Genomic DNA, 21,880 nt, shown 5'->3' on the forward strand with positions numbered 1-21,880 from the left:
TTTTAAATATATTAATCAGAAATAACCAACTTAAAATGGAAAATTTTAAAGAAAAAAAAAATGAAAAAAAATAAAAAAAATAAAAAAAAAAAATCCCCCCCCCAAATTTTTTGAACCCCCTTTTGATTCATCACCCCTAAACTCAATCCCAGCCTTCCCTTTTTGGTATGGTACCTTGCAGTACAATTTCAGAGAGATCCATACACTTGAACACAAGTTATTGTCTGGAAACTAGAAAAATGCTTATTTTTGGCCCCTTTTTGGCCCCTTTTTGGCCCCCAATTCTTAAACGTTTCGAGCAATTACCCACAAACTCAATTCCAGCTTTCCCTTTGTGATATGGAACCTTGTAGTACAATTTCAGAAATATCCAAACACTTACACACAAGTTATTGTCATGAAACTAGAAAAATGCTTGTTTTTTGCCCCTTTTTTGGCCCCTAATTCCTAAAATTTTGAGGCAATTACCCCCAAAATCAATTACAGCCTTCCCTTTGTGATATGGAACCTTGTGGTACAATGTCAGAGAGATCCATACACTTACACACAAGTTATTGTCTGGAAGTTACAAAAATGCTTATTTTTGGCCCCTTTTTGGCCCCTAATTCCTTAACTGTTGGTACCATAACCCCCAAAATCAATCCCAACCTTCCTTTCGTGGTATTGAACCTTATGGTAAAATTTCATGGAGATCCATTCACTTAAACTAGAGTTAGAGTGCGAAAACCAATGTGTCTTCGGACGACGCTGGACGACGACGACGACGCCAACGTCATACCAATATACGACCAAAAAATTTTCAATTTTTGCGGTCGTATAAAAATTATGAATTCTTAACATTGTGCATTGCAGATGAAGCTCAAGGTATTTAAATCATGTTTATCGAGAAGCCACTTGCAGTAACACATTTCATTCAATGTCACTCAATTCCTTCAATGGCTTATTCGAACAGAATAGAATAAGAATACTGAAAACTTCATTAAATGTAAACTCTACAAACTTTTGCACTTTTATAAGGTCATACATTGTAAATAAAACATTTATTTTGAAAATTCTATTATACATTGGTGTGTATAGATTCTAGTGTAAAAAGCTGTTAACAAATCTTCAGTAGGTCAAAGTTAACAAATAAAACACAGCTTAACGATCTGCATGCCTTACAAAAGTATAACAATGACAAAATATATTACATCATCACATAACACTCTTGTTATGTTATAAATAGTGGCAAAGTGGGGAGTGTAGGGAGGAGAATATTTTTCCTCAACTTTATGCCAAAGAAAGGTATACTGTAAATTCAGAAATTATTGCGATTTTATCATTTTAGACCAAAATGCGATTATTATTTTTGTGATACTGAGAAAAATTCCGTTTCATTCATATAAAAAAAATCCAAAATGCCAGTTTAAATTATTGTGATTACAACCCTATTGCATTTTTCGCAATAATAAAAACATCGCAATAATTTCTGAATTTACAGTATTTGCTGATAAAAAGGTGGACCATCTGAATATGCCCTTGTAACAGTAAGCAGTTTCAGCAGCAACTGTAACCAAATAAAATAACTTGTATGTCCTTCAGGACTGTCAGAACTAGAGGATTAAGATTTTGTCTAGGACATTTAACAGTTATCATCATCATGATCATCAAGATTCCAGTAATTAATTAAGTTTATCACAATTTTTTCAAAATTTCCTTTGATCTTTCTGTATAAAAATATTCCATAGCACGCTTCTAGCGTGATATGGGTTTTCTCAGTCTGGTAGACAGATTTTTTTGTAGTCAGCATGAGTGCTAGAAACGGTTTCACAACTTAACCATATACAGTAAGTTGCAGCTATGTTTTAACTTATATCTAATTATATTATTTTGGTGGAAGGTGCATTATTTATCCACAGTAAATAGTTAATCAATTAGTACAGGTATACAAAGATATATTAGTTAATTTAAAGTATATATTAAAATCTACATGTTTCTTTGAGAGTCTTCTGATCTAGTCTTCTTTCATAATCCTTGCTGCTTTTACATCTTTTCTACTAAATACTGTAGAGGGAGATAAGAAGAAAAATTCTCTATTGATTATCTCCCTTGAAAGTAATTTGTTTTTTATCACTTGGCCTGTTCAAGTCCTCGTTGCAATGGAACTTCCCAAGATGACTGGTTGGCTTTCTTTAGTACTATTGTAATTTGGCCATCCTTAAACTGAAACACGTTTGTGAAATATAGAAAATAACCAATACAAGTACAAAATGTAGTAATATCTACAATGATTTTAGTCTTACATTTAGATATACAGTTTTTGGATGAGCCAAATGCTACTCATAAAAAACTTTGTAAACCTTTGACTAAGATAATTGAGAGAAACCTTCTCAAATTCATCATTCATAGTACATGTAGCAAGAGAAATTCATGAAAAAAATGTATGTCCTTCAGGACTGTCAGAACTAGAGGATTAAGATCTTGTGTAGGACATTTAACAGTTATCATCATCATGATCATCAAGATTCCAGTAATTAATTAAGTTTATCACTATTTTTTCAAAATTTCCTTTGATCTTTCTGTATAAAAATATTCCATAGATGGCCTGTTATTTTGAATCAGATATTGAATATTAACAAGAGTGCACACGCTGAAATGTCTCGCCTTCTTTACTAACCATTGATATTATGTTGATAGTCCTAAATGAAAGCTTTACTACAACTATTACATAAACTTAACATGATCCAAGAAAAAGAAGTCAAGGTCATATAAACCAAATGAGAAATGCATGTACACCTTACAATCATTCAATACACTAAATATAGTTGACCTATTGCTTATAGTTTCTAAGAAACATACTTAACCAAGAAAAATAAACATTGACCAATGAATCGTGAAAATGAGGTCAAGGTCAGATGAACCATGCCAGACAGACATGAACAGCTTACAATCCTTCCATACAACAAATATAGCTGACCTATAGCTTATAGTTTAAGAAAAACAGACTGAAACACATAAACTTAACACTGAGCAATGAACTGTGAAAATGAGGTCAAGGTCAAATAAAACCTGCGAGACTAACATGTACATCATAGAATATTTCCATACACCAAATATAGTTGACTTATTGCATATAGTACAATGTATAAGAAAAAAGACCAAAACTCAAAAACTTAACTTTGACCACTGAACCATGAAAATGAGGTCAAAGTCAGATGACACCTGCCAGTTGGACATGTACACCTTACAGTCCTTCCATACACCGAATATACTAGACCTATTGCTTATAGTATCTGAGATATGGACTTGACCACCAAGAAAAAAGGACCAAAACACAAAAACTTAACTATAACCACTGAACCATGAAAATGAGGTCAAGGTCAGATGACACCTGCCAGCTAGACATGTAAACCTTACAATCATTCCATACACCAAATATAGTAGACCTATTGCATACAGTATGAGAAAAACAGACCAAAACACAATAAAATGCTCCGCTGGGGCGCAGCTTGATACGACCGCAGAGGTCGAACCCTGAACAGTTGGGGCAAGTATGGACACAACATGCAAGCTTGATACAGCACTGAATTTGGATTGTAATTAAATATTTGACACAGCATAGGTTTCTGACACAGAATGAATGTGGTCTAAGAACTTAAAATTTTTTAATTCACCTATTCAAACCATATCATTATTATTTGCTTTTATATATAAATCAGAAATAACCAATTTTAAATGGAAAATTTTAAAGAAAAAAAAAAAAAAAAAATCCCCTTCCCCCAAATTTTTTGAACCCCCTTATGATTCATCACCCCCAAACTCAATCCCAGCCTTCCCTTTGTGGTATGGTACCTTGCAGTACAATTTCAGAGAGATCCATACACTTTAACACAAGTTATTGTCTGGAAACTAGAAAAATGCTTGTTTTTTTGGCCCCTTTCTGGCCCCAAATTCCTAAACGTTTAGGGCAATTACCCCCAAACTCAAACCCAGCTTTCCCTTTGTGATATGGAAACTTGCAGTACAATTTCATAAAGATCCATACACTTACACACAAGTTATTGTCCTGAAACTAGAAAAATGCTTGTTTTTTTCCCCTTTTTGGCCCCTAATTCCTAACATTTTGAGGCAATTACCCCCAAAATCAACCCCAGCCTTCTCTATGTGGTATGGTACCTTGCAGTACAATTTCAGAGAGATCCATACACTTGAACACAAGTAATTGTCTGGAAACTAGAAAAATGCACCCCCAAACTCAATTCCAGCTTTCCCTTTGTGATATGGAACCGTGTAGTTCAATTTCAGAAAGATCCATACACTTGAACACAAGTAATTGTCTGGAAACTAGAAAAATGCACCCCCAAACTCAATTCCAGCTTTCCCTTTGTGATATGGAACCGTGTAGTTCAATTTCATAAAGATCCATACACTTACACACAAGTTATTATCATGAAACTAGAAAAATGCTTGATTTTTGCCCCTTTTTTTTGGCCCCTAATTCTAAAATTTTGAGGTAATTACCCCCAAAATCAATCCCAGCATTCCCTTTGTGATATGGAACCTTGTGGTACAATGTCAGAGAGATCCATACACTAACACACAAGTTATGTCTGGAAGTTACAAAAATGCTTATTTTTGGCCCCTAATTCCTTAACTGTTGGTACCATAATCCCCAAAATCAATCCCAACCTTCCTTTTGTGGTATTGAACCTTATGGTAAAATTTCATGGAGATCCATTCACTTAAACTAAAGTTAGAGTGCGAAAACCAATGTGTCTTCGGACGACGACGACGATGACAACGACGACGACGCCAACGTCATACCAATATACGACCAAAAAATTTTTAATTTTTGCGGTTGTATAAAAACTAATAGCAATTTTTCCATTTGTAAAGGGGCATAACTTTAGAACGGTGAAAGTGACACCACCAAAATTCAAACTTGATCTGTGTTTTGTGGTAATAAACATTGTGGATAAGTTTCATAACATTTGGTTGAGGCAAACTCAAGTTAGAGAATGGAAACAAAAAAATCAGCAATTTTTTCATTTGTAAAGGGGCTTATATATAATTAACTGTAGAACGGTAAAAGTGACGCCACCAAAATTCAAACTTGATCTGTGTTTTGTTGTAATAAACATTGTGGATAAGTTTCATAACATTTGGTTGAGGCAAACTAAAGTTAGAGAACGGCAACCAATTTTGGAACGTACGGACGTACATACGGACAAGGGTAAAACTTAATGCCCCCTCCGCTATGGCGGGGGCATAATAAAAAAAACAAGCTTATGGGTCTTTGAAAATGAAGGCAAACCAGGGTTTATTACCATTAAGTAGTTTCATTTTAAAACAATAAAGTACTTTAGCTGGTCAAGAAAAAAACTTGTACTTATTGTTTTCATACCTTGGTTGAACATTCTGAAGGAATTATCTCCCCTGGAAGTTTTTGCACTGTGTATTTATATTTATGTTCCACTCCATTATCCTTCTTTACAATAGCAACAACTTCTAGAGATCTGAAAATGAAGCACACATTAACCATGTTAACTTTCAACTAGAGCACAGTATAAAGGGGATTATATCTTGAAATCACAGATACACCATCTCATATATAGCATTTTTTTTCAATAAGACAAGGGCTGTTTCTTATGTTTCAATTACACTCATCTAAGACATTTACATAGATTTTTCATCTATTACACTGTGTAAAAATTTTACATATTTGGTCTTTAAGTATTTTAATCATGCTTGAATGAAATGAGATTAAAAATAAAATCAAAGGTAACCTTACATTTTACAGTTTGACAAATAATGCATTCCTGCCAATCTAAACAAGATTTCCATCTCAAGTTTTAAGGGACATCTCAACTGAGACATTTTTTTCTTTAGCTTAATACTAATTTAAATGTGCTATCCAGTCATGAAATCTAAGTTCTACACATTAAATTGATATAAGGTCCAGTCATGAAATCTAAGTTCTACACATTAAATTGATATAAGATTTCTAATCCTTTTAAGATTCAAAATAAAAACACATAAAATGCTTATTTCAAGGTTTTAAAACCCCTGCTGTAAAATGGTTAGAATACACACCATGCTCATTAGTTAGATCTCTTGGCCCTTGGTCATAAAAATTACTTAGTACTTGAAGTACAAAATTTGAATTTGAAACACCAAATTCAGTATTTTGATTGGTTCAGAGTCTGAGAAAGATAATCCTGCCAGATATTTTATGATCGCAGGACCTGGTTAATCAAACCAAAGTCATTTTTTCACCTGGGTATTACATTTAATTTGTTTATCGTCTCTATACCTTTTATTATTTCCCTTATCAAGATGAAAAGGGGGAGGGTTGAGTACCCAGAAACCATCACATGTGCCTGTTCCAAGTTAAGTGGTTGTTTTTGTTTATATGTTAGTAGTTTTTGGGGTTGATGTCAGATTTATGAAAGTCTCTGTTAAATTCATTTATTGGTGATTTAAAGCTTAAATTATGATCTGTGTCAGATAGAAATCAACCTGATGCAAATGAATATCAATAAATCTGTATTCTTATATGAGGGTCGTAATGGGGGTACCTTCATGACGAATAACGGTAAAAATTCTTGCCAAATGACATTAACGGTAATTTTTGGTGCATGATGATAAAATGTACACTTTCTTTTAGACGATAAAAAAATAAACTGATTTTGACAAATCATGTTAAATTTTTTCCAAAAATAACGGTAATGATAATTATTTGAGACCTCTGACGAATCATGATAAGGATATTTTGACAAATCACAGTAAAATTTTAACCAATTTGTCGCTAACGGTAGCCGAAAATGACCGTTTGACGCCTGACAGTAAAGGGCATTCCTACCCTCTTATATTGGGTTGAAAAATCTCTATGCAAAGTCTGTTACTGTTTGAAAATTGAGTGGATATAGTACCCTACAAAACAGACCAAATTTCTTCTTTTAATAATTTCGCATTTGAATGTTCCCAACATCTTATACATGTACATGTATATGTGCACTTGTGTAAGGCTGATTTTATCAGATGCAGCTCATATGTTTTAGACTCTTGTTTACTGTTGAACATTGTATAAAATTGAGAATGGAAATGGGGAATGTGTCAAAGAGACAACAACCCGACCATAGAACAGACAACAGCAGAAGGTCACCAACAGGTCTTCAATGCAGCGAGAAATTCCCGCACCCGGAGGCGTCCTTCAGCTGGCCCCTAAACAAATATATATACTAGTTCAGTGATAATGAACGCCATGCATACTAAACTCCAAATTGTACACAAGAAACTAAAATTAAAAATAATACAAGACTAACAAAGGCTAGAGGCATATATGTTTACATGTTGGCATCTTTTCTGGTTTTGTTGTATTATTAGGTTGATGCATCATTGAGATTACCCCATATACTATGTGACAGTAGTCTTTGAACCTTTATGTCACAAGAGAGAGCACTAGGAAATGTGGCTGTTGTAAAAGCAAGGTTACTTCATACTTGTGTAATTTTCAAAGATTACATGAGATTTAAGATCAATCCATCTTTTTATTACATACTCTGTGTTAAATGTAGGAGTAACTGAACAATTATTCTTCAGTTCAGCAGTGCCTATCCCTGGTAACTTCCACTTCACCTCTAGCCCAGGTATACTGATGTAGGTCTCTACAATCTTAGAGCTGATTTCTTCTGCAATAGCTGAAACACCACACAATATGAGAAATACAAATATATAAAAAAACATACAATCTATTAAAGAATGTGTGGAAGTAAGAGATAACACTTGAAAATGTTTACAATTTACATAATCATGATAATATTGATTTACCTGTAGCATATGCAAGCGTCAGGCATTTATGATAATTATCCCTTGGTACATGTATGTAATAGTTATCCCATGAAGATGTGGTGTGTCAGTGTAAGATCACTCCAATGGCCGGATAAGAGCTATCTTCTAATATCTTATCTTTAAATTCTATGGTTTAGTTTTCTTTTTAACACACAAAAATAGGAGCTTCCATGCATAATCTAAACAAAATCTGACAATTTTGCACAACCTATATATATATATATAGCTTGAAAAGAAGCCCTGTGACCATAAGTTTTAATAATTATAATCAAATACCAAAAAAGCTTACTGGTTAACCGTAACTTTTTTCAATTGTGATAGATTTGACATAAACATGATAAATGTGTATTGAAATCATTAATAATTTTTTTAAATGATATTTGTGCTAATCAATTTGATAGATCAATTGTCCAGTATATTGATAACTATTGTTTACCTTGAAAAGTTTTAAACACTCTTGTACGACTTTGCCCCCCTCAGAGCTATAGAAAAACAGTACATTAACGGGTGTTACACGGACTCTTTTTAGATGATACACGGACTCTTTTTAGTTGTTACACGGACACTTTTTATGAATAGATTCACTCGTGCATGATCAGTGAGTTCATGGGCACTTTAACTTTCAATTAGATTTGAACTTTTTGGTTCACCGACAAATTTCCTGTCTTTTTATTAAACAAAATATTTACGTTAGCATCAACATCTTTTTCAAACATTTTCAGTAAAATACTATTCATATCAGTACACTAAAGATTGGACATTTAACTTCAAAAAGGGGGGGGGGGTATGGTTTTCTCCTAAAAAAGGATATTTTGATCCCAAATTTTATGAGAAAAAATTTACTATGGTCAAGCAGATGACAAATTAATGTTCTGCATGATTCCTGATTTTCCGAATACCGTATAGTGCTAATTTAAACAAAAATATTTGGGTGATGGCGTTTAAAAGTAAATAGTTAATATACTCAGAAAAGAACATACCGCCCCATTTATGAAGCAAAATAATCGGTCAAGAAATGTTTTCTTCAATATATGGACATGAATAGTATTTTGGACAATGCTGAAAGTAAAGAAATGATGATACCGACGTTTATATTTCAATAAAAAAAGACAGGAAATAAGTAAATAAAAATCAAATCTTATCAAAAGATAAAATCCCTATCAACTCACCAATGCACGATTGATCCTATAAATAAAAAGTGTTCGTGTAATACACGTCCAAATAAGCAGCAAATCTAGAAGAAAATCATTCAACTTATGTCATCAATTTTGGACGGTTAGCTGCGATTGGATCATATAGTAACACGTGTTTAATCCCGATCAACACTTGCAGATCTAGAGACGAGCATGAATTTAAAAAAAAATCAAAGTATATGCCTGAATATATATAATATTAAGACAAAATCCATTTTTTCATAACATTTCATTCACTAATGAAGTAGGAAATTCATTCTTTTGATACATTTATATTGTTATTGTATATATATATACATATATATCAGTTGCGGATCCAGCCATTTTAAAAAAGGGGGTTCCCAATCCAGGAAAAAACAGGAGGGGGGGGGTTCCAACTATATGTCACTGCTTTCCGTTTCATCCATAAAAATCAAACGTTAGCTTACTTACCACTAAAATATTTCTTTAATATATTACTTTTTTACGAAGTTGCATTTTAAAAAGTCTTAAATGTGTACAACATTCATCTTTTACTTGAAATGGTTCTTTTTTATCAAATTATTAGATTCTTGATTTTTTTCTTGAAAAAAACTCTCGGTTGAAGGGAAATGAAAAAAAAATGTGTTTATACTATAACTTACATTTACTGCTTTATGGCTATCTAAGTTTCTCAAATGTTTAGTCTTGCAAAATGTATTATTACTTTCTTGAAACGTCGTACAAGTCAGATACAAAACAAAAGTAACAAAAAACAGGTCGGAAACAACCTGCCGTATAGTTTTTCTGCACTTGTAGTCAGGTCAAGGTCCTCGGCTATCGCCTCGGACCTTGACCTGACTACTTGTGCAGAAAAACTATCCGGCAACGGTTGTTACCGGCCTGTTTCTTTGTTACCTTTGTATAGTATCTAATACTAATTTTACAAAATTAATTTACACAAAGACAACTTGTCTATCAGCTAGGGGCAAAATCTAAAGTAAACATAATTAGCGTTCATGTATTTTGAACAGTCATGACAGTTGTAAGCTGATTAAATTTTACAATTTAGTTCATTACTTCACTTTATTTAATACTGAGTGGACTAGAAGTAGTGAGAATTACATGTAAATATGCCACCTCAACAGTCTCAGGCTTTGTCATACTTATACTTTAAACGGGGTGGGTCTTTTCACCACCGAACACCACCAAACACCACCAAACACCCAAAAAAACCATCAACCACTGAGAAAATCAGTGATTTGATACAATAAAATGGTAAAATCAATTAAATTCCGTCTAATTTAACAATTTTTTAGATGTTTATATGCATCATTTTTCTGTTAAAGTCGATTATCAATATAATCCATATAAAGCAAAAAACGTCTCCGGATTCATCACTATTTTTCCGGATTGCATTGTGTGTGTATAAGAATCATTTGACATCAATTACTGATGGATACTAGTTACCCGAAATATTTAACATTTGTTCATGTCTCTTTTCTTGTTATTGGTACAACTATTTAATAAAAGAAGAAAAAAAATGCAGAAAAAAAATTATTCGAGGTGTCCAGTGGTGGTTTGCAGAGTTGTAGTGTTATAGACTCTCCTTTTCTGTTCGATGTAGATATTTGTTCTCTTAACCTTATTATTTGTTGAATTAATAACTTAAATATTATATTTAGGTCACGTTTATAACAATAAGAGTTAAAAAAAAAAATTGGGGTGTTCGGTGGTGTTCGGTGGTGAAAAGACCTACCTCTTTCTACGAAATGGCCACTCATAAATGTTAAAACACAAATTTTGTGAATGGAATTACTTTAATGTATAATACTATGTGGTACGAGTAACACGCATACATGGCATAATCATCTCAAATTGAAATACTCCACAGAAATTTTTGAGACACAAGAGAAAATGACAAAATCACTGGTTTCAGACTTTGTCAATTCACGGCAGCAGGAAGATTTTCAATTTAGTAGACATGGTAGTATTGGATTATTGAAAATAAAACTTTACCAGGACTGCTCAAAGCCAAGCCTTATAATGCCAAACTATAAACTTCAAATCATCTTATCATAAAACCTTGTACAAATGTATTTGAAGAGTGTGGAAGACCTTTAAAACATCAACTCAACTACCGGTTAACTGCTTAATCATGTTAATAGGTCGAAAAAAATGGTATATGATAATAACTGCTTAGACAAAACTGTTCAATTTAACAACAATAGTTATAACGTCACCATTAAGAACTGATTGTTCATGAAATCATTTATGCTGATAGACCTCGGGTCAACCAGTGTTACAGTAACACATTCATAAAAGTCAACTCTAGATTGGTGTATAAATGATAAAAGTATAAAAAAACGTGGTTGATTGATACATGCAGTTGTTGAAGGATCATGTATAAGGGACATCATAACCTTTTGGCTAATATGGCCGTATTTACACAACAAATTTTACTCTGACACATGTCTAAGTACAGACAAACCTGTGCACCTGGAAAAGTTTTAAGGCATGGCAGGAACTAGATATTTAAATTTTAAATGTACATGTATTTTATGTTTCAGAAAATTATAAACTTATCTGGATTTTGCTATCCATTTTTTTTTCACTCCTGCAGAAGGTGCCAAAATAAACTAGATGCATCAGTTTATCTGTACTCATAGGTATCAGGTCCATTCGCGCCCAATACACTTTCGCACCCTTCACGTTCGCCCCCTAGGTCCGTTCGCACCCTACACGTTCGCACCCAATTTTTATTCCAATTCAAGTTTAATTATTTGATATTTTTTTATATGCATTATCATGATTATTGATATGTATATACCAAAAAAAATATTTTCCTGAATAAAAATTGAGGAATTATTATATGAATGTTTTTTTTTATCAATTTGATGATTAATTATTAAATGTTAATTATGTACAAATGTATGATTACTGCTAATTGGTATTTATACACAGCTAAATTTGGTATTATTGTTGTGTGTTTGAAAATCATGATTGTTATTTTAACTTGCTTTGATGTAAATACTGCATATATTTAGCTTGGTATGAGAAAACATTTACGATTTTAAAAGAAAAACACGAAAGATAATTGATTTTAACAGCTTGGCCCCTTTGATCTCACTTTATTTTGAAATAATGAAAAAAAAAATTTATATCACAACACTAAACAAAACATAATTTAAAAGATTTATTCAGCACAAAAAAAAACGTAAGAATCTCACTTTATTTTAAAACAATGGAAACATAAATTTATAGCAATATACTAACCAAAAGATGATTAAGATTTATTCAACACAAAAAACAAACGTTGTCAGAATCTCACTTTATTTAGAAACAATGAAATTTTTTTTGTAGCAATACATTAACCAAAACATGATAAACATTTATTCAACACAAAAAAATGTTGTCAGAATCTCACTTTATTTTGAAACAATGAAAAAAAAAATATTTACAGCAATACACTTACCAAAACTCAATTACAAAATTATTAAACACAAAACCAATAAAAAGGGTGCGAACGTGTAGGGTGCGAATGTGTAGGGTGCGAAAGTGAAAGGGGGCGAACGTGAATGGGCGCAAACATGTTTTTGGGCGAACGGACCCGGATTCGTACTCATAGTAGATTTTATGGTGTAAACACGGCCATATTTTTCAATTCCTTTTGATGAACCTTAACATGTTAAAGTGCATGCTTGGAGCTGTCTCATACTTAAAAAATACAGTGAACTTTTGCTTTGGATGACATACAATGATTCATTCAGTAACAATGACATAGAGTCTGAGAGGTCCTGACCCCAAAACACCAGTGTGGATGCAAGAAAAGCTCATGATAATAATAGTACTGAACTAAATGCTCAATAACACAAATGTGTGTGCATGTATTTGCGATAGCATAATTTTGAGTGGGTATCATATGTCATATCTGTATTGGCCGTACATGCAGATAAATCACTATTAACCCTCCCCCTTTTTCTTTTATTTTGTTGAGTTCGTCTTCATCATTATCAAATACTGATATTGTATATACTTTGAAAGTTGTAAAATGAAGGAGAAGAGGAAAATATGTGAAAACGCAATCCAAACAAGTCTAACCATCAGGAATTGTATATTCTTCCTTTCCTGCCATCGCTCACATTGTCGTTTCGGAAGAGTTCGTTTCTTGTCTTTTTGAGTCCGCAATTTCATATAAAAAAAACGGAGTCAGTATTCGAGTACATACCATTATTCCGCTATCATGGATGACCCAAGAGATATAACACGTTTGCATAAACCACAACAGCTTCCACATACCTTTAAGGCTGACGAAACTTGATATTGATATAAAGGAAAAACAACAACAAAATTTAGATAAATTGAAATGAATAAAATATCAATTCAGAAGGATCAAATAAATACTTAAACTAACTTGATATATAAATATAAAATAAATACCAATTTCCAATCTCCAAAATGAGCCAGCACAGAAAAAAATAAACTAGTCTCGTCACATTTTAATGTGCCCTCAGTCCCAAGTCGAGAACATCTTTGGGTTGTCATTGTGACAGTTTACTTTGCTTTTTTTCTCGTTTTATTTCAATGATTAATTAAGGTATTTTGTAATGATGGGATTTTGTTTTTTCTTTGGTATTCTCTGTTGAATTTAAACAAACTTTGATATGTTCGAGACTATTTAGACTTTGCAAAGTACATACACGCTATTGCTGATGCAGACCTCTAGATATCTTCTTTGTTTTGCTTTGTGGTTTTTGTCTCATTTACGTTTAGGCGCACATTTTCGGGGTGTAAAACCCTAAAATAAATTAGGGTTCCTAAATTTATGTAGATAAAATATAAAAAAAAAACAAGTCACGACCACACATTTAGAATACAAATAAACCTACAAGTCTTATAATCTCGTATTCAGTGTACACATTTGAAATAAATGTGTTGAAACACACCATAAGTCAGGACTCTCGGGGAAGAAGTATGAAATAAGACTGAAATTTTGAATATGAATCAATACATATTCAAATACATGTGCTGGAGTGAGAATCTCTATTAAATCATACTTTAATCCAATGATCGAGATTAAAAAGGGAGGACTAGGGTTGAGATCCATAAAAAAACCTAGTCTCCGCCATTATATTCAAGTGCACCTGCCTGTTTTAAGCCAGGAACCTCGTCAGTGGTTGTTATATGTCTGGTTTGTTTTGTTTTCACAATTTGAAGAATTTAGTGTTGATGGCAGATGTTTGATAGTCTATGTTTAATTCATTCACAACTTACAAAAATATGTTCCACATCTTCTTATTTTTTTATATTAGAAGGGTATAGTACTGAAAAGACACCTGTTTTCTGCTGACGTCTACATATGTTGCCCTCCGGAGATCTTTATGTTATTTGTTCGTTGTGTTGCTGTTTTACTGGTATATACCTGACATCTCCCTTTATTCGTGTCATGCTGCCCATCAAGGACCCTTGGTTGGAATAATAAATATTCCATGTTTATTACAGTCAATCTGACAGCTTATCCGCAAAAGTTGTAAGCCGATCCATTATATGTAGAGAGTCTCACAATGAAAAGTTAAACTTTCTAAAGCACATGAGTTCACCTCCCCTCAAGTTTTTTTGTAGGATTTGGTGTTTAGTTTTTTTGAGTAATGAAGATTATTGTTTGCTATTTCGTTCAATTTGGTGATGACAAGGGCGTGGGCTGTCCGTCTCTGACTCACATTTTTTATTGTTCCATTGCATTGCATCAAAAGAAAAAGTTCAGATAAGTTTCGTACCAAAGTAAAGTTTCACCATATTAAGAGTTGTACTGTGGTATCACCAGCTTGGTATATACACAGCCTTTGATGGTGTGAGGGAGGTTGTAAAACAATAGTACACTTGATACAGATTTTCAAAAATGGCTGAACACAATGGCTGTTTCTTATACGAATACCCAGAGGCGGATTTAGGGGGGGGGGGGGGGGGTGTCTGGGCCCCCATTATTGGGCTTCATTTATGGTTAATCCAGACTTTTCAAGTACCGGTTCCACTACAAGTTTTGTCTAGTTACTCACATAATATGTAATCTATTTTGAACAATAAACTTAAGATTAACATTTAAATATTTAATATGAAGTCAGTTTATTTTCCATTTTGCACATAATAAACACAACGAAAGCGCTTTGAATAAACTTTTGGTACCTTTAGTATCCTAAATTGACCATTGTATTGTGTGCTAAAAAATGTATCAAAAACACTACTTTATATGAATGTATGTATATGGTTCACAATAGCCAAAAGGTCCCTTTTATATTCGTGTTTTGCTACAAATTTCTGATTTCTATTGACTTGTGTTCTTATCGAATCAAACGGCTATACACACTCTTGATCAATGACATGTTATCCTTAAGTGTAAGCGGGTGAGCAGCACAGGAGCTAAATTGATACATAATATCTCAACTAATCACAATTTGCTGTTCTATTCCATATTTGAAGTCACATTCTCCTTTAATATCAAGATAAACAGTTCTCCCATCACTTTCAATGTCTTTAATTTTATCAGATAATATAGCTTTCATATCTCCAGTGTACACTTTTAAGAATTTGTTTTTGTTTTTCCGACTGAAAATGTTTACAATCACAGTTCCAGTAACAGCAACTTTAGTTGTGAATGTATATTCACATTGTTTCTCAATGATTTCTAGTTCGGCTGTTAGTTTTGATTCCGGGGCAATAGTCAGGTTACCTTCGGTAGCCCAGGTTAAAGTCTTTTGGTCTGTGGTTTCCTTATTGTATGTCACCGTGTATCCGGCAGAATATCCTACGGACGCCGTGGCCACACTTTTTGGAGCTGAGAGTGTTAGGGCCATGTTTGCACTTGTAGTGTAGCATTTTGTCAGCGATGCCTTGCATGAAGCCACCGTTTGCCTTTCAGCTTTCAGAGAATGCGACTGCTCAGTTTTACTTTTGTTTTCAAATACCGATTTAAAAATTACATTTGAAACTAACTTTTCCGAGCCCAATTTCTCGGTGTACTTTGGCTCTTTTACATCAAAACTAACCTCAGACCAGTCAAAAATGAGGCTTACATTTTTTCGTTTCTTTGGTTGCCATTTTTTGCGACATTTGGTATAGAAATTCCATGCCCGGTCTTCTACAATTTCCCTCAGGTCAATTATCTCCCTTTCTGACGCCATTCGTTGGCTCTGAAAGAAAAAAGTTGAAAAAATATATATGTGATGGAACAAAATGAAGGAATAACATTATCATTGATTTCTTTCTTGTTTTTATTGTGTTGTATTTTAAGCTTTTCTCATAGTCGTCATGCGTCGCCCGTTAACTTTTACAAAAAGCTTTTCCTGTGAAACTATTGGAACCAAATTTTGTGGAATCTAGTTTAAAACTTGTATAAAATTATCCCGCCTGCCAACCAACATGGTCGACATGGCTTTAGATATAACATAGGGGTTAGAATTGTTCATAATGTTGAAAATACAAATTGTCCATTTAAACTGTTAGATGTCTCCTTAAAGGAGTTTTTGCCCTTTAATGATGTTTGTTTTTACCAATTTTTATATTTGCCTATTAACTTGAAAACTATGATATACAAAGAGAAACTTTGAATTAGAAAAATAGCAAGGCAGAATCTACAAATAAGTCAAAATTGTCGAAATAATCGGTAGACTCCTTTTATGATTTATTGACCCTGAATGCCGATTTTGCCATTTTTTTTTTATTTTGCTAATTACAATGAACACTATGAAAGATAAAAAATGATCTGCAAGATCTTCAAATATATCTTCATTGCCGAAATTGTCAGTCGTTTCTTTAGAGATGTTATTGGCCTTCATAGATGATTTTTACCCATTTTTGGCATATTATGCAAAAACTGCAATATTCAAATAGAAAGACAAAAATGATCTGCAAGACAATTTCTACAATTTGGTATTGCCAGTCGACTTTATAACGGAGTTACTGTCCTTAATTGAGGCTATTAATCCTTTTATGGGTTAGGAAAAATCGACAGAATATAAAGAGAAGCTGTAAATAACAAAAGTAATAAGCAAAACAAGATCTAAAAACAACGAGGCCGAAATTGTCAGTCCACTCTTTATATAGAAGTGTTTGCCCTTGACTGAAATTTTTTACCTATGTTTGTATTTAAGGCAAACATTAAAGTAGATAGGGAGAAACTGAAACCAGAAAACAAAATCAGCAATAAAGATCAGGAAAAAAGAGATCTTAGTCAGGAATTATATTCTGGTCTTTTGAAAATCTGATTTCAGACGATTTTGACTATTCCTTACAGGCTTTCAATTTTCAAGTCTAAAAGGGTTTATTTAGATATAAGAAGATGTGGTATGAGTGCCAATGAGACAACTCTCCATCCAAGTAAAAATTTATAAAAGTAAACCACTATAGGTCACAGTACGGTCTTCAACACGGAGCATTGGCTCACACCGAACCGTAAGCTATAATTTGTCTGTTTTCCAAAAAACTTGGGCTCAAGCGTACCACCAGGTAAATTGAGAACCAATTGTTATGGTCAAATGAATCAACACCAAACGTATGTAATGAACACGATGTAGGTGCAATGCATTGTGGACTGTCTGTCCTATATATACCATCTATCTCAATGATTAAAAAGGTCCTCAGAAATGACAGGATTTTATGTTACATTCATATTGACTTTTTTATTTGTTGCAACGCGGCATGCCTTTTTCCCTGCTTCATACAAACTGTTTAATTCGTTCAATGCTTTTACAACCCAATAAAATTCCGAAAAGAAGCATTCAATTCGTATGTATGCGCGAAAAAGTAGTTGAACTGTAATCCGAAATCTGATAATCCAAAACACTAAAAGATAAGATCATATATTATTGAAAATAAAATTATTCGAAGCTGACTAAGTTTGTTCCTAGAACAAAATGATTGTGCTTCTTTCGGACTTCCAGGAAACAGGTTGTATATTTTAAAGTAAGTATCGTTATTGTTTTGCTTGATTTGTACATATTAATAATTAGTTGATTGGTTATTAATTATTAAAAGCAATTTGATATGTATAATAGCTTTAAAATTCTATTAATAATGAGTTATTCAAATCAAAAAGGCATTCAACTATCCAGAAGAATCATGCATGATGATTACTGTTTGAATTTTATCCAATATTAATGCTACAACTGTTGTCAAAATCAATACGGATAAATAGCAGCAAAGTCGGAAGATCGAATAACTAGAGTAGCATACGATTTCATTTGTTTAATACTAAACTAAAACGTCACAGGCGGATTTATGGGAAGAAGGTGTCCCCGTTGGAGCCACATATATGGTTAATGCATAGACCTTTTACAATTCCCACTCCTAACGTTGTCTTGCCATGCCCCCTCGTTTTCAAATCCTGGATCCACTCCTGGTCGTGATCCGATCTCTCTTCTGACTTGTGAAGGACGCTTTATTGACAACTAATTAATTTCGAGAAAGAGCGATTGATTTTTATGCAAAATCTTGTTCAGGGAATAACTAAGTATCGTCGATAAATGAAAAAGATAAATGAAGAAAAAGAAAAAAAAATACCTGTATATTCCAACGTATAATGCAAACTATTCAAGCTCAAGACTAGTGGCATAAATGTATACATATTTCAGAGAAGATCACATGACATTGGATAACATTTTTAACCTTTGCAATTTCTATGTTCAACATATATATGCACTTTCTTATAATTCAAAGCATTCTTTACTCCTCTGTCAGTACCTTATCTGTTGATGAATCTCGAGTGATGAATATCAAAGGTTTGAGGAAGTTTTATTTTTAACGTGCTGTTGGCTTAAGTAACTCTGCCAAACGGTAGCACTATATTGTTGTGCACTAAAACTATCTATAATGATGATATAATATATTGTTGATATAACCTCTAAAAGTTATATTACATGTATAATATTATTTTCATATTTACATAGCATGTGCATCTTTTCTGAAAACCAAAATTTCCAAGCACTTAACGACAAAACCGGAGAGAGAAAAAAAAACATTACCCAAATTACGTCAATGCGACAACAACCAACAACACAAACAAAAAATAGTAAGTTTTTTTCCGACGAAGTTATTGATGAGTCATTCCATGATTGTAGAACACTATTTCTTTTATCAAAGGAAACCGCGAAAAAAATATGATGAAGTGTAAAATGAGTTGTGAAATCACCAACAAAGTTGTAAAATCAATGTAAGTGTCATAGAAATGGGATTTTAAACAATAAAATTAACCAAATCACTTTGGCGTATAATATAGGGCATTGTAACCAAAACGAAACAGGAACATAACTTTTTTTGGGAGAAGTATTAGTATACGTAATTAATGCATCATATGCAATTATATTTAACTGCCTAATATGGGATTCTTTGTGAATAACCATAAACGTAGAAATTAAAAATACCCCCCTCCAAACACACACGATAAATAAAGCGATGAAATGTAGGTCATATAATAACAGCTATCTTGTTAATAACAGTCTGAAAGTAAATCGACAGTAAACATGGTTTTTACAAGAATTCTTATATGGTCACGTGGAATTACATTAAAAGATCTTACTCCGACAATCATGTAACATTTTTTTTAAGGATGTACTTAGGTGAGGTTTCAGAATTTGTGTCAGATGTTCGGACTCCTTGGTTTTTTTTCCTACGATACAGGGTAAAATATTTTGCCCCATAACACCCATTTTTCTTTTCATATAAGACTTCAATAGCCCATAAAAGAGGGGGGGCAAGGGAGGTTCCAATAACAGCAAAACAGTGAATTGGTTTGGCTTAAAACAGATAACAAGGAATTGAAAAGGGATAAAAACAGATAACAGTAAATGAAATATTAAAATCAGTACGGTCCACAACCAATCCAGTAGATCTTATTATATACATGTAACTGGTTGTATGGACCTAGCTAAGCCTTAACAGAGACATATGTATATATACATTTTAATTATGATTCTCATCAGGTACCCCTGGCCATATGTTTTCCTTTTTGTTATATTAATAATTGATTTGAATTTAATATGTACGCATGGGGATACAAGGAAAAAAGTGCATGTACAAATTACAATTAGTACAAATTTCGACTTAAATTCACTTAAAACTTGTACAATAATTTATAGTATAGGGATGTTGAAATTTTCTGAACAAAATTACTAGTTTCTGTTTTTGTTAAAGGAATATTTTAAAATCAGGGGCATTTGATAGATCAATTTTTGTGTTTTTTTTTTTTTATTTTTCAAGAAAATGAAGCCAGTGACCCCATATATTAATTTGTTTTTAGAACGTTTTTTTTCCGAAAAGCAATTTATAGTATGGATTTTGTAATAAAAAAAAGTTGATGCACACTATAGAATTTTTATTCAATGACCACAAAAAAAACCTTAGTTATAAAATACAAAAATACCCAGATGTAGACAGGAAATGTCATTGATACATGCATGCCAGTTACAGTTATTTCTGATAATATAATAGAAATTGGTCTGAAAACAATTACTATGATTTCCTGTGGCAATATGCAAAAATTAATGGCAGACTTTTAACCGCGAAACATAAAGCTAAACTCTGGACTACCTCCCCGGCTAGCGGAAATTGCAAATTATGTGAACACTTTGTTCAAGATATACTGAACCACCAAATATGTATGTGCACAGAACTTCAATCACAGAGACTTTCACTATAAAACAGATTAACAGAATTGACTAGTGACAATTTCGTGTACATAATGGTTTAAAAATCGAACGAGAGCTTCTCGGATCTTCTGCTTGGCAATCAGGAAGATCTCTGTGACATTTTAACACCAGAGCATCGTTTGAAAGTCCTTAACGAAGGATTTTCCTTCCTAAAATACTGTAAACTGTAAATACTTTTCCATTCAAAATATTAAGTGAGTGACATTTCTAATTTTGTGATTTCAAAACTTTATAATTGTACATAATATATGCATTTTGTCTTATGTCAATCTCCTATAGGAGGAAATAAAGTATGATGATGATGACTATTCTGATAGTATAATAGAAATTGGCCCCAGTGACAATTCTGATAATATAATAGAAATTGGCCCGAGTGACAATTTGGATGACACCAAGTAAAACACCAATCATGCGTCTTTTGTGGTATTATTGAACATGGAGAATTTGGGTACGGCATTGGAACAGCTGTAGGATTTTTAAAAGGATATTTGTCGAGAAATTAAATTGAAGCTGTTAAAGACACATCTTTGTTTGCATCAACAGTTTCTGAGCTTCAACTTTCGCTATGTGAAGCAGGTAAAAAGCTTTCAAAAAACTGGTGGTCAGGGTTCTCTTTGATGTAAATGCAAAGAGGGGAAGTAGCGCTTATAAATGTAAATGCAAAGATGTTGTGTAATTCCTAAAGTCATAATTCACTCCCATGCTCAAACAAATGATACAGAACTATTTTTGTATTTTGTAAATAAGTATAAAAGGAGATGTGGTATGGTTGCCAACGAGACAACTCTCCAAAAGAGAACAAATGACACAGAAATTAACAACTATAGCCCATCAAACGGCCTTCAACAATGAGCAAACCCATACCGCATAGTCAGCTATAAAAGGCCATGAAATGACAAATGTAAAACACTTCAAACGAGAAAACTAACAGCCTAATTTATCTACAAAATAATGAATGAAAAACTTAGTAAAACAGCAACAAACGACAACCACTGAAGTACAGACTCCTGACTTGGGACAGCCACATACAAAATGTGGCGGGGTTAAACATGTTAGTTGGCGCCCAACCCTCCCCTAACCTCGGACAGTGGTGTAACAGTACAAACATAAGGTTTATTATGTGGTCATTGAATAAAAATTCTATAGGGTGTACAGATGTTTTTTTTATAACAAAATTCATACCATAAGTTTTTGTACAAG

The 21,880-nt window shown here is 33.0% G+C and overlaps 1 protein-coding gene across 1 annotated transcript; it reads right to left on the reverse strand.

Annotated features, from left to right (window-relative positions):
• Positions 1-410: 410 nt before the first annotated feature.
• On the reverse strand, positions 411-13,183 carry LOC127700078 (uncharacterized). The gene is made up of 4 exons (XM_052203547.1): positions 13,083-13,183; positions 7,541-7,679; positions 5,384-5,495; positions 411-2,202 (listed from the first exon to the last, which is right to left on the reverse strand). Exons 1-4 carry the CDS (start codon positions 13,114-13,116, stop codon positions 2,110-2,112), a joined length of 378 nt encoding a protein of 125 aa, XP_052059507.1. The 5' UTR covers positions 13,117-13,183; the 3' UTR covers positions 411-2,109.
• Between the last annotated feature and the right edge of the window lie 8,697 nt (positions 13,184-21,880).

This window comes from Mytilus californianus, unplaced genomic scaffold (genome assembly GCF_021869535.1).
Source record: "Mytilus californianus isolate M0D057914Y unplaced genomic scaffold, xbMytCali1.0.p SCAF_48, whole genome shotgun sequence".
Taxonomy (NCBI): domain Eukaryota; kingdom Metazoa; phylum Mollusca; class Bivalvia; order Mytilida; family Mytilidae; genus Mytilus; species Mytilus californianus.

What these genes read in the sequence shown, in the direction of transcription:
- LOC127700078 (XM_052203547.1), bottom strand. Translation starts at nt 13,116, where the DNA reads ATGGCAGGAAAGGAAGAATATACAATTCCTGATG. An exon ending in AGAATATACAATTCCTGATG is followed by an intron (nt 7,680 to 13,082) that starts GTTAGACTTGTT and finishes GTGGTGTTTCAG; the next exon opens with CTATTGCAGAAGAAATCAGC. An exon ending in CTTCAGAATGTTCAACCAAG is followed by an intron (nt 2,203 to 5,383) that starts GTATGAAAACAA and finishes AACGTGTTTCAG; the next exon opens with TTTAAGGATGGCCAAATTAC.